Source organism: Drosophila novamexicana, unplaced genomic scaffold, assembly GCF_003285875.2.
Source record: "Drosophila novamexicana strain 15010-1031.04,08,12 unplaced genomic scaffold, DnovRS2.1 tig00001361-arrow-arrow-pilon, whole genome shotgun sequence".
Lineage (NCBI taxonomy): Eukaryota > Metazoa > Arthropoda > Insecta > Diptera > Drosophilidae > Drosophila > Drosophila novamexicana.
The window spans coordinates 763,280-776,998 of record NW_020824852.1 but is presented as its reverse complement, the minus strand read 5'-3'; the positions used below and the strand labels follow the sequence as shown (position 1 = coordinate 776,998).

At 41.1% G+C, this 13,719-nt stretch overlaps 1 protein-coding gene across 1 annotated transcript; it reads right to left on the bottom strand.

The window, feature by feature from the left end:
- Positions 1-5,315: 5,315 nt before the first annotated feature.
- Positions 5,316-13,719, bottom strand: LOC115767278 (transmembrane protein fend). The gene is made up of 4 exons (XM_030711510.1): positions 13,534-13,719; positions 7,385-7,432; positions 6,140-6,391; positions 5,316-6,079 (listed from the first exon to the last, which is right to left on the bottom strand). Exons 1-4 carry the CDS (start codon positions 13,717-13,719, stop codon positions 5,669-5,671), a joined length of 897 nt encoding a protein of 298 aa, XP_030567370.1. The 3' UTR covers positions 5,316-5,668.

Genomic DNA, 13,719 nt, shown 5'->3' with positions numbered 1-13,719 from the left:
ATCACTCATTTGGGCACAAGTGTGGCGGTGACTGGGAGCTGGCGCTGGCAAATGCTTGAGAAGATTAACAATGACACATGCCCTTAATATACCAAAAGCCCAATCTGATTGTCTTTTAATAAGACAAGCCCAAAAAATCAAGTGTAACGCAAAGCGAATTAGATGAAATCTCTCAGATATAACAACAATGCGGCCCCGCATCAACATGTTACCCGCCCGTCACAGCTGTCAATTGCAACGGCAGCGGCAGCAGCAGCGGCAGCAGCAGCAGCAGCAAGCCAAGCTAGCAAAGTATCAGCTCATCGTCATCTCCATATCTGCACAGACAGCTGTGACGGGGCAGAACTTTTACAGCTCTTCGGGCTGCCAGCTGTCGTCGGCTAACGTCGTCGTCGTCGTCGTCGTCGTCGGCGGCGTTAGCGCTCGCGCCTACTCCGCGTAACCTTTGGTAAGGTTAAATGTGAGCACAGCGCCCGCGAATTGTGCCACGCCAAGAGCAGCAGCAGCAGCGGGAGCAGCGGGAGCAGCGGGAGCAACAGCATCAAGAGCAAGGCAAGGCTTCATTGTTGTTGCTGTCGTTGCCTGTTTCCTGCCCATTGTGTCTGTGTATACGTGTGTGTGTGTGTGTGTGTGTGTGAGCGAGCGAGGCGAGGCAAAGCGCCGACGCACTGGCACTGGGCTGTACTGGTATTTTGGATTTGGATATGTTTTATCCTTTGCATCGAACCTAGCGCTGACTTCGCAGCCTCGAACATGTTTGGCCTTGTCACGTGCAACCTAGCCTGTGCTCGGTGTGTGTGTGCGTCTGTGTGCGTGTGTGTGTGTGTGTGTGTGTGTGTGTGTGTGTGTGTGTGTGTGTGTGTGTGTGTGTGCTTGTTTGCGGCACAGCAACTGCTGGCTATAAACAGCATAAGCATCTCTATGTGTACATACTTTATATATACATATACATGTTTATATGTATAGATTTGTGTGGGCTCGTATGTATGCATGTATGTGTGCATCTATGGCAGCGCGGCTGTGTGTTGTATATCAATCGCCCTTTGGGCGGCTGCCTGTTCCCGACCGCCCCCCCATCCCCAAATGGTTGCCGCCGTCGCCCTAGCACTTCAGTCAGCCAAACACCTACTATGCCCGCCGCCCCTTGCACTCCCACTCCCGCTCTCTGACAGCGCCGCTGGCGTTGAGAGCGGCAGCAACAACAAAAACAGCACCAAAAAAAAAGCACACAAAATGAAATGAAATGAAAAAAAAAAAAAGTAATTTTGTGCAACGATGCGACCCTTGGCCAAAAATTGTAATGAGAAACCTTTTATGGCACAAACACATGCTCGCTTTTTGTCTTCTTGTGCGCTGCTTCTTCTTGCTCATCCGTTGCGGCGGCGGCTGCTGCTGCTGCTGCTTCTTCTTCTTCTTGTTATTCGTCTTTTACTCACCTCCCTCCCACCCACCGCTTCAGTTATCTGTAGTGTTTCTAGTATTTCGCTTGTTTTGAGTTTTGTAGTCTAATTTTATTTTTTGATGTTGCTTTGCTGCAGCTTCTTCTCTTTTTTTTTTTTTGCCTTTGTCTACTTAAAGTTAATAATTTGTGTTGTTATTGTAATACAATATGGTTTGTAGGTACGCGCTATATGCTTTTCGGTTCAAGTTGAATTTTCATCTGTACTTTTCTTTGCAATTTATTTATATGTATGTATATTTTATATATATATTAATATCAGCTGTGTTTGAACAAATGAGTAAAACACACAAAATCAACAAGAATGTAAACATAAATGAAATAAAGCTGTTCATTTGCACTGTGGAGCATTGCTTCCTCTTGCCTTCCGTTATATTTTATTTTGTTTTTTTTTTTTTTTATTTTTGCTTTGTTTTGTTTTAGCAGGTGGCTGCCGGGCCAATAGAGAAGTATCTGGGGAGCCCGAGGGGCATACAAAATCAAGCATCAGGCATCGAATTGCCCATAACATTGTAATTGCTTTTTGATAAATGAAGCACGCGCTGCACAGCTGACGGCAACAACAACAACAACAACAACAACAAGAAGAAACAACGGCAACTAGAACAAACAAGCAGCAGCAGCAGCAGCAGCAGCAGCAGCAGCGGAAGCAGCGCCAGCGCAAATGAGAGTAAAATCTAAAGGCATTGAGGCTGTGTCGCATAAAACGACTCACTCAAGTGTTGCGCCCCAGAGCCAGGGCCGGAGCGGGGTCCAGGGCCGGAGTTGGGGCTGGGTCTGGGGCCACGCACTCGGCAAGACAATTTAAAATGTTGAAAAATGCTCAGCTAATTGGCAGTTGACAGCGTTGAGAGCATGGGAATGGGAATTGTATGAGTTTGTTGGGCCGGCTGGTTGAGCAGGGGGGGAGGGGTGTGTGGGGGGCAATATAAATTTAATTTGGTTTATAAAAAGTGCTTGAGAACGAGTAGAATAGAAAGAGACCCAGCTGAAAGCCAAGTGGCCAGCCGAACAAACAAATGCCAGCCACCAAATGCCGCAGGCGAGTGCGAGCGAGAGAGAGCGACAACTAGAGAGAGTGGGCGGTGGGTGGGGGCAGGCAACCTACGGGCGCGCTCTTGTAGGTGAAGCCAACCCCGTTAGCTAACTCCAAATGGAACTTGAGATAATGCAACTTGAGATTTGTCTTGTTTAGTGTGTGGGTGCGCCCCGCTTGTTTGGGGGTAAGCCCCAACATGTTGCCCCCCATTTTTTTGTATTGAAATTCAAAACAAATCCTCAAGTGGAAAAATCTGTAACGATGTTGGGGCTTAGGTAACGGCAACTCAAGATAAAAGAAAAGAACAAGAAAAAGTGTTACATTGTAAAACAAATCATGTAATTGCGTCGAGATATGAAGAGCTGCTCGGTGAGCTCAGAGAATGCTCGGATTGCCTCCAGAACTTATATGTATGTAGATATAGCACACTTGAATAAATAGAAGATGCTTCCGATGTCAGCGGACAACCGAGTGCTAAAAAAAAAACCAAAAGAAAACATAGATAAATCCATTAGGAATCTTTTAAAGACCACAGATTAGCAGGCAATTAATGAAATCTTGTCAAAACGTTGAGTTTACTTTGAAAACTGAAAGAAAAAACGCCCCAACTGATGCATTTGTGTTGCTCTGGCAAAGTTTTTGGGTTAAATAAACAAGTTTGAAAAAAGCTAAAGTGGGCCAGAATTATTCATGCGCCGGCACAGTGAACAAATTTATGGCAAACGATACCAAAAACAACAAGGAGCCGAAGGAGGCGTAGTTGGAGAAGAAACCCCATACAAATACATAAATGTAAATGTTGCAACACAATAAGCGGGGCGGCGATGTCGGTGTCGAATCCCAGCTCCATAACTAGGTGGAACCCAACGAGAAAGCAAGCCAATTGGATAAAGGACAACGCCTCGCCATCAACAAACGGTTGGGCTTCCAGGGAGCGGGACGCTGTGGAGCGGGGCGGGACGGGGCGGGGTGGCGGCGGGGGTACAACACACACCCCCGACAAAAGCTGCTTCTATATGTTTTTTTTTTTTTCGTCTTTTTTATCGTTGGCATATTTTGCGGCTCCCAATTTATATGGTAAGTGGTTATCCATTTTGTTTTTATCAACATCCAAAGCACAAAAATCGATGAGTTAGTTCGGCTATAGAAAGTATATACACATATATATATATATATATATATATATATATTCCCATGCCAACCCCAGCAAATGAAACCCAGAGTGCGCTGCAATAACAAATCAAACTATATTTACATAAACAAACCAAAATAATAGTATTACAAACAAACTTTTCATAAAGGGACATAATAAAAAAAGGAAAAAAAAAGAAGTGTCATAAAAAAAATGTTCAACTTAAAACTATTCACTAGAATAATTAAAACTGATGTCGATCAACAGATGTCCAATGTGGCTGATGAGTCAGGAAATATATGCTTGTACTTTATGCTATATACTATATGTGTATATATTTATGTTAGTAATTTCGGTGCGCACCGAATTTTGTATGCTCTTTTCCGGCTAAACAGTTGATTTCGATTTCGATTTATACTTATATGTATATATATATGCATGTATGTATATTGACAAGTTATAGCTAATCTATGACTTAACGCGCCTTTGCTTCTTCTAGCCAATCTACACACACATGTATATATATATATATACGTATATGTATATGTATGTCAGTATGGTTTATGTATTAAATGCTATTGGTATCTAGTTTTTCTATTGTAGTACCTATCTATAGCTATGTTTAGTTGAGCCTATGGAGCCAAGTTTTAACAGGCATGGCGCAGCATGCTTTTAGTCAACAACAACAAAAAAAAAAAACTAAGAACACAAAATGTTAGCACATATACTAGCAGGAAAAACAACTGCAAGTTGGTCCGATTTTGAAAAGCAATCAGCTGCTAGCCTTAGATAAAATATACTACATCTATATATTTATAATTAGATCAGACAAACAGATATTTATATTAAACCAGTTGATTGTTTAGCCTCTTCTGCTCTTTACTGGTGCTTAAACTATATAGGAAACTTTGACCTGGAAAAGAGCTGGATACCGTCAAGATTATCATAATACAGAAGGGGAAAAAAAAACAAATAAATAAATAGAAATAAATATATATTATAAACAAATGCTCTCAATGACGCTTAAATATTTACAGGCATTTTGCGTAGCGAAGCTTTCTTTTCTTTTCTTAAACTCTTCTTTTTTGTTTTTGTTGTTCTTGTTTTTGTTGTTGACATGCTCAAGTACTTAATTGATTTTCATTATATTATATGTAGTTTACGTTTTGCTTTGAATTTGTAATGCATTTTAGCTAGGTATACACATTAAAAAATTTTGAAAAATATTCCATTTTGATTTTAGTTGAATTTTAGTTTTGTTATGATTTTATTTTAAGTGTTTTTCTTTTTTTTTTCTTTCATATATTATATAGACGACGAATTGAAAACGGCATGCGATCTTTAAGTTTGCTTTTGTTTTAGTTATATGTTTTTTTTTTTGTATTTATTTATTTTGAAATATTTGTTTTGTTCATTTTAGTTTTGAAAAAGCGACGCGACGAGAAAAAAAATTGTATGTTGCATAAAAATTTGTAGCAATTTGTTGCATTTAGTTTGGTGTATTTAGTTGGTTGGCCGAGGCCCCTAGATTATGTCTAAATACGCGTATGTATATAGCATATGCAATATGTATATATATATATATAACTATGATATATGTATGTATATAGTGTACGCGTTAATGTATATAGGTATTACATTTATGCATATATATATATATATATATTTATGACTGTTTTGTTTTTGGCCTAAACACTAAAAAGGTAAAACTTAAACATACGATTGAGCGAACTTGTTTCATCTTTTCTCTTTTCTTATGCTTTTTGGACTTGATGTAAGATACTTGTTTCGATAACTACATATGGTTTAATACGTATATGTATGTTATGTATATGATGTAGTTGTTGTAGGTTACATATATGTTGTGTGTGCGTGTGTGTGTGTGTGTGGGTGGGTGTGTGTATGTGTGTGTTGTCTATGCTATGTACAATTTGGGTGCAGAATATCACATAGTCAGACATATACGACTACAAGTTCTCTTTTCTTTCTTTTTTTTTTGTTGATTTTCAGTTTTGTATTTTCTTTGCTTTTTGACCGCCTACACATGCAGCGTGGAGTTGTCCATGGAGAGCCGCGAGCGACGTCCGCTTAGCAGCGAGGCGGTGTCCGCATCCCCATCAGACGCCCGCTTGCGCTGTGGACGCAGAAACAGGAACATGACCAGCAGTGCCAGGAAGAAGGCCAACGCACCAAATGCCGGATACACAACGCCGCTCAACTGACTGGCCGTGGGCAGCGCACTGATTATGTACACACGGTCCGTGGGTCGTGAACGCTGCACAATTGTTGTTGGTATTGTTGTTGTTGCTGTTGTTGTTGTAGCTGGTGCTGTCACGGGCACAAGGGGCAACAGGCTTGGATTTGTCCAAGGATTGGCTGCCGCTGCCGCCGACAGCAGCTGATGTGTGTCCACATTGAGCTTCAGTGAGCGACGCATCAGGCCCGTTAGCTGCGAAACAGTATGGATGACAATTCGGGCGCGGTCAAAGCGTTAGCTGGACTGGCTTACCTTATGCTTACAGGTCACCTGTATGTTGTAGACCGTATCCGGCCAGAGTGATAGCTCGGCGCGTGCAGTGTCTGTGAGCAGGTTGCCCATGAGACCGCCCCCGGATACCTCCCAGGTGATCAGGCATTGACGGGATGCGTTCGCAATCAACTCGTCCCAACCGATGTCGGTCAGCACCAGAGCACCCTGCCGCTGGGCGTGGTGTACGCGCAGCTCAAAGGGCGCCAATTGCCTTTGGCAGTTTTGCCAGCACTATCGAAGGTAAGCACGGGGTAAGGTAGGATAGTTAGCATTTGGAACAGGGCATTCGGTAGCATCATTAAATACATACTATAGGGGGCATATAACGGCTTTATGCGCTGAGAGTCACAAATGCGGTGCCCGCAAATTGACAACGCAATTTCGCCAGCCGCCCGCAGCAATCAACAGTAAAAACATTTAACCCATTAATGTGCCCACGTTTTCATCCATTCTCAAAAGTGATACCACCAGAAGGACAACATTTTCAGCATGTTTCATTTGAAAACAAATCTTAAGCGCTTTAATAGTTATTAATACGGTTTTTCTACGCGCCATTTAAACACTGGCCATTGTGCTAGTATTGCTGATGCCCGCCATCTCTTATTGTTATCGATAAGTTTGCTTTGACTGAAATCTGATGCGCCAGTATTGGGCAATTTTGCACTTTTGTCTTTTTGTTGCTCTGTTTTTTTTTTTTTTTTGGCCAGTGTGTACCGCAAGCTATGCCAGCTAAATAGTTTTTGTTTTATTGAAAAAGTGCCAGTTGATTGTTTGATGAATTCTCGTTTAAATTTGACTAGCAACTGAAATGGAATGCTCCACAAATTGAATACTTGATTTACAAAAAATGTTTGCGCTATGCACTCAGAGCTTGCTATGCGAAAGTATTCGGCTTCAAGTAAGAAATGAATGAACATCTCTTAATTAATAGACTAACAACATTCTCCAGTAAAGGCATGTTCTGATTTGTTTGCAATCAAATATAACAGACTTGTCCATAAATAACATAGTATTTCCATTTTCGAGCGATTAATCATGTATGTGGCTAGCAAAATATTGTTTAGGCTAATAACATTTTGTCAGCGAGCACAATAATGGGTTAAGAGGCACCATAACGGTTATTAACTGTTAGCTTAGAGCTGTTCGGGCTGCTGTTATTGTACTTATCACTATATAGAGTGCGTGGTGGGGGGTTGGTGAGCTGGGGGTCGCGGCTGTACTTACATTTTTGCAATCAACGAAATCCGTGCAATAATGCCAATCCCTCGCAAACTGCAAAAAAATAAGAAGAAGAAGTGGATGTATTTTAAGAGATGAAGCAAAAACCAGAACGACACAAACAAAAAAGTTAGTTAGTGGGCGTGGCCTAATCGAATTTTAAGTAAGCTAGAAAAAGTAATCAGGCACAGCGCCGCAGGCAACTGGCCGAGGACAACGCCACAGCATTGCCATTACCAACAATAGACGCAAATTTGTAACTGTAATATGAAAAGGCCTGACTGCAAAAAAAGCAAAAAAGGCCAAAGCACACAGATAAAAGACTAGCGGTTTCTCTCTCTCTCTCTCTCTGTGTGTGTGTGTGTGAGGGAGAGGAAGAGAGTGCGTGTATCTGTTTGTATAAATGACCGCAAAGTTGTATGGCGAATTGAAATTTTCACGCTGTCGGCAGGAGATGAAACTGTGAACTAACTGGACATGGCGACTGCGACTGTGACTGCGGTGTATATGTGTATGTGTGTGTGTGTGTGTGTGTTGAATGCTGTATGCCTCTGCCTGCTTAGCCTTTGTCAACTGTCGCTTTAGCTACGCAGCAGCGACAGCTGGACAACGTTCTGGGTAGCAAAGCAATGAGCTCTAAGGCACAGCAGCAGAGCCCGGTTCCCAGTGGCTGTCCGTTTAGTTTATGAATGAGCACGCAGACAAATGAATGAATGTGCTGATGCAAACTGAGAATGAGAAGGAGATGGAGATGGAGATGGAGATAGGGACAGGGACAGGGACAGGGACAGGGACTTTGACTATGACTGTGACTCTGTCGACTGGAACGAGATGGCGGGCATCAGCAACCAGCATTCTGGAGCGGCATCAGCAGCAGGAGCACTTTGTCATCATTACACAATAAGGCGGCCAGATAAACGAGCATGCCAAAAGGAAAATCGCAAAGACAACATATTTTCCGCTCAATTGAATTTTTGGCCTTTGCGAAACAACTTGGGCGATAAGTAACAACAATAAGGCGGCAAATGAATGAACGAACGAATGAATGAATGTGTGTGTGTGTGTGTGTGTGTATGTCACTGGCAATACCAATTAGAGATGGCAGCGTGATTTTTTTTGATTGCCCATTGCATCGTTAACATAATTGTAATTGTAATTGCAATATTACATACATGTGCTTTATGTGAGGTTATGAGATATACAAAACCGTTAATTGGGCATTTGATACGCATATACGTATGTACATATATATGTATGTACATACGTATGTCTATGCTTTCTCGGTGTGCTTTAATTGAGGTTATGTTACCGAATGAAGAACAAGAAGTCAGCATTGATATTAGTTTTTGATTAAGGCTAAACCAAGTGACTAATTTATTTGTGAGTGTTCAATACGATTTCCCTATATATTGCTTTGATTTATGTAAAACATTGTACATGCTTCTTTATTGTAAAATTTAAAAGTTGGTTTTAAATTTCCATGTGTCAGCCGGTTTCAATAATTGCAATTTTTATCATTATTCGCAAATTGTGCGTGTCACGTTGCCATCTTTAGTTGGCAATGAAAACGAAACGCACCGCACGCTCAATGAAAACGCTGAGCAGGCAAATCCGGTCGACATAGTCCGTTCCAGACCATGTTCCGCCCCGTTCCCCCTGCCAGTGCGTCTTGCGGCCTACCTGGCATAGTTGCTGGCCCATATAAATTAAACGCAGGCAGCGAACAACTTTTACATGCAATTGCCCACGGAATTGGACATCGCTTCACACCCAGGCCACATAAATTACCCATCCAGGTCAGTTTTGAGCAGTTTTATGAGCTGCCGCTGCCGCTGCCGCCACCAATGCCCATTGCCCAGTTGAGCAGTTTCAGTGGCACGTAGTCGCCAAATGCTGCGCTTGTCAATTATTGAAGCCCCGTCGGAACAGATTCCAGCACCAGCCAAAGGCTACGTGCCCGGCATACCCAATTGGCATTACGAATTGAACTGTGCCTGCGTCTGAGACAGCTTGCGACGATTTCTTAACGCACACCCCCAAAACGAAAAAGTCACCCGAATGCAAGGAACAAAGTCTTCGGATGCTGCCAACTTTTATGGTGTTAATTTGGCGCTGATTGTGGCTCGTTCGTGGGTTGGTGGCTTGTGCCGGGGATTAGAGCCGGACAGGCGTGAAATTAGCCACAGTGCATACGGCCGCCGCTTGCAGGCAACCCTTAAAGGTCAACGGATTGCATCTGCGATGCCAGTTGGATCAAAGCACGAGTTTTACCACGTTGACATTAGGGGAGACGCCATCGATTTCCAAAAGGAATTCAATGAAGCCACCACTTTACGTTTCAGTTGAAAGAAGCATTTGAAGCTTTATAAAAAAAATTGTTAAAGTTTTTCATTTAATACCGATTTCTATTGAAACGCATTTCATACATATAAATTGTTCAATTCATGGAATTGATATTGATTCAAAAGTCAAAGGAATCTGATTTAATAATTGATGCAAGAGGAGAGAGAACAGTTTAAAATCTTTTAAGCGCAATTTTCATATCATATCATATATCATATACCATATATCCTTTCATATCTTATCATATTCATATCATATCATATATAACATATATCATTTATCTCAAATTTCTGAACATGGTTTTTCACAGAAATCGATCTCTCGGATTGATTGGAACAGTCTTGACCAGTGTTGCGAACACCAAAATATGTTGAAAGCTGCGGCTTACGGTTCGAACCAACTTCCTGTCTTAAGTTCTCCGTACACTTCTAAAATCGGTAAGCCCAAGTTTTGACTCAAATCTTAGTTAATCGTACATTATTTTAAAACATATTACGCAATAGTTAAATTGTTTAATAAAAAACTGCCCGTTCTACTGGAAATACCGTAATCTGTAGATATTTTCATAAAGAATTTTCGGGCTAAATCAAACAACGAAAATTTCCTTCCTTGTACTCAAGAAATATCTACTCAAATGACAAAACTTTATCAACATAATTAAAATGAAAACTGCCACAGAAAATGCACTTATTTACGCGTTTTTCAACACTTATTTGTGACATTTTCTCCTAATAAATCGCCGATTAACTTCAACCGAATACAACAGGAGCAAAACCCAAAGCATCAAACGTCATTTAAATGCTTGAAAAATCTATAAATTATAATTAAAAAATAATACGTCACGCAACGTGTGTCACGTACCGTTTAACACGTTAGCATGAAGAGAACAAAACAGAAAAATAAACAAGTAAGAGGTTCTAGTCGGGAGCTACCGACTAGGGGATACCCTGAACCCTGTTCTTCCAACGCCAAATGCAAATATATATACTATTCTAAGAGCTATGTGTCAAGTTTGCTGACTCTAGCTCTTATTATTTACTCAAAAACAGTATTTCGATATCGATTTTTATCGATTGCTTGGAAACGGAGTAAGTTATCGATTATCGGAAACAAATTCGATCTGCGCGGGAACTAGGAGCACTTACATCTAAAATTTCAAGTCTCTAGCTCCTATAGGTTCTGAGATCCTAGAAGCTACATTTCGATATCGATTTTTATCGATTGCTTGGAAACGGGGCAAGTTATCGATTATCGGAAACAAACCCGATCTGCGTAGACACTAGTCAAGTTCTTCAAGTCTCTAGCTCTTATAGGTTCTGAGATCCTTGCCTTCATACATATGGACGGACGGACAGACGGACATGGCTAGATCGACTCGGCTATTGATGCTGATCAAGAATATATATAATTTATGGGGTCGGAGATGCTTCATTCAGCCTGTTACATACATTTGCACAAATACATAATACCCTTTTTACCCATTTTGAATGGGTTCAGGGTATAAAAAACACAATTATGTTTTAATAATAACATTCTGTCGCATTTTGTTAAAATAATTGCATTAATTAAATCAGTCGCTTGCCGGATAATTTTGCGTATTTTGATAGACGCAGACGAAACACAGTTTGGCTTTCAGTCACGTAACGAGTTATTATTATTGTTGTTTGTAAATTGGTAACACAATTTCGAGAGCTACCACAATTAGCACTAAAAATACGGCTATTAGAATATTATACGCAAGTTTTTCTGGGGTGTAAATCAAAATGAGCTTTTCTTAAGTTTAGCTTCTCTTTATGATCCAGAAACATTTCTGGATTATAAATCGAACTAAGATTTTCTATATTGTCCGGATTTACTTCTCGGTAAAAATTAAGTTGAGCTTTTCTATTTTCTCTGCAAATATTTATGGATTGTAAATCACAATGAGCTTTTCGTTATTATCGAGAAATATTTCGGGATTATAGATCAAATTGAACCAGAAATATTTCCTGACTATAAATCAAACTAAGCTTATCGTTATGTTCCCTAAATATTTTTGTATTATGTATGTATCCGGGAAAATGTCTGGATCATAAATCGAATTGAGCCTTTCCTCATTATTCGGACGTATTTCTGGATTATAGATCAAATTGAACCGGAAATATTGTGCAAACTGGGCTTTTCTACACTATTCTGAAATTTATCTGCATTTAATATAAAATTAATCTTGTCTATGTTATTCAGAGATATTTCATATTGAGCATATCTGTATTATCCAAAAATGTTTCCTGATTATAAATCAAATTGAGTTTGTCTATTTTCTTCACATCGAATTCTGGAAAGTAAATCAAATTGAACTTTTTTGTATTATCCAGAACTACTTCTGGGTTATGCATGAAGTTAAGCTTCATGCTCAGGTAATTCTGTATTATAAATCAAATTGGGCGCTTCTATATTATTTAGATATATTTCTGGAATTTGATTCGAATCGAGCTTGTCTATACGAGGCACAAATGTGTCTAGATTATAAATCAAATTAAGGTTTCCGATATAAAAGTCGTAATCCCTCTCTTTTGTCTAGGCACTCAGAGAGATCTTGCTCTTGTTCTTACAATCATTTAATTGTATAAAATTGTACTCGTTTTTCTTAATTCTTTCATTTGTTCTTTAAAGTAGATTTGAATACTTGTTTCCACAGTCATTCAATGAAATGAAATGAATTTGTTCGCAACCCTCCCTGCTGGCGGGTTCGAGCCTCCTCTGCCCGCCAACTCCACAAGGGAACACGCGGAAACACAGCCAATGGCCCTGCGGCATTGTGGCTCCTTGCTCGATCTCCCTCCCAGTTGCCTAATCTCTATTAGCTGCGCTATGACTGGCGTGGACCACCCAGCTGACATTGTCAACTGACAGCGGCAGCTACCTGAGAAGCAGCGGCAGCGATGTCAGCGAACAGATAAAGGCGACCAGCCGCATAAAAAAACAACTAAGAACATTATAGTCGGATGATATCGACGGCGCAATACTCTTTCCGAGTCAAAAGATGCCAAGCATGAAAACATGAACAATAGATTGGTAAAGAAACAGCAGCAAGATCTTTTACAAAATCTAGATGGTAATATAGACGATTCTGGGGTCAGGTGCGTGAGTAAAGAAAAGCAACGAAAAATTCAATTTTGGTTGAATTCTAAGGGAAAACAAGCAAAAATTTCATTGAAAGCACGAAAAAAGGAGAAATTTGTGAGTATGTTCAGTGTTGTGAAAGCTTGAAACAATCGTAAGGCATCTTCGATTAAGCTGGTCACACTTCAACAGTGATTGTTTCGAAAAGAAACATCTGTTAGATGAGGCGTTAGTGGTTGGCGTGGTCGTTAGCAGCTCATCTAATTGCCTGCAAGTCCTTAAACCGTCCTTCATAAACAGGCGTTGCTGTAATACTTTTCACACCTTATCGAAGGTGCGAGTATTTACACAAATTTGGGAAAAACCCTAGCTAAGCGTCAAACACAGCAGATGAACCAATAGACTCCTGCTCACGTTTACGTATAGAGTAAACAAAACGTTTTCCCGTCGCCGTTTGCCCTGCCCTGCCCTGCCCTGCCCTGTACTGCCCTGCCCTTTGCCTGTGCTGTCTGTCAGGCCCATTGTCATTGCCCAACTGGACAAACGGGGCTGCGTTTGGGCTGCTGTCGCCGCCGCTGCCGCTGCCGCTGAGACGCTAACCTTGAAGTCGCGCTCGAGAGTCTCTCGGAGCAGTCGAGCGTACCGTATAAACTACACATACAAGTGTCCATCAAGTGCGTCTTATCTTTAGTGGCCTGAGCTGGGCTTACCTGCTGATAGCAGCTTTGGCGGCATCTGGTTAGCTGCTTGCTGCCGAATGGCGTCGCTGCCGCTGCCGCTGCCTGCGTCTCGGTTGCCTGCAGCTGGAGGGCAGCGTTAGCATTCGCATCCTTCGGTAGCTGTGCCACAGATTGGGCGGTGACCAGAACTAGCGCTAGTGCAATTGACTGGAACAT

Bases quoted from the DNA above. Each gene is read 5' to 3' on its own strand.
- LOC115767278 (XM_030711510.1), bottom strand. From the start codon at position 13,719: ATGTTCCAGTCAATTGCACTAGCGCTAGTTCTGGTCACCGCCCAATCT. The intron at 7,433-13,533 runs GTAAGCCCAGCT...ATTTTTTTGCAG, and splicing joins GCCAAAGCTGCTATCAGCAG to TTTGCGAGGGATTGGCATTA. The intron at 6,392-7,384 runs GTAAGTACAGCC...TACCTTCGATAG, and splicing joins ATTTCGTTGATTGCAAAAAT to TGCTGGCAAAACTGCCAAAG.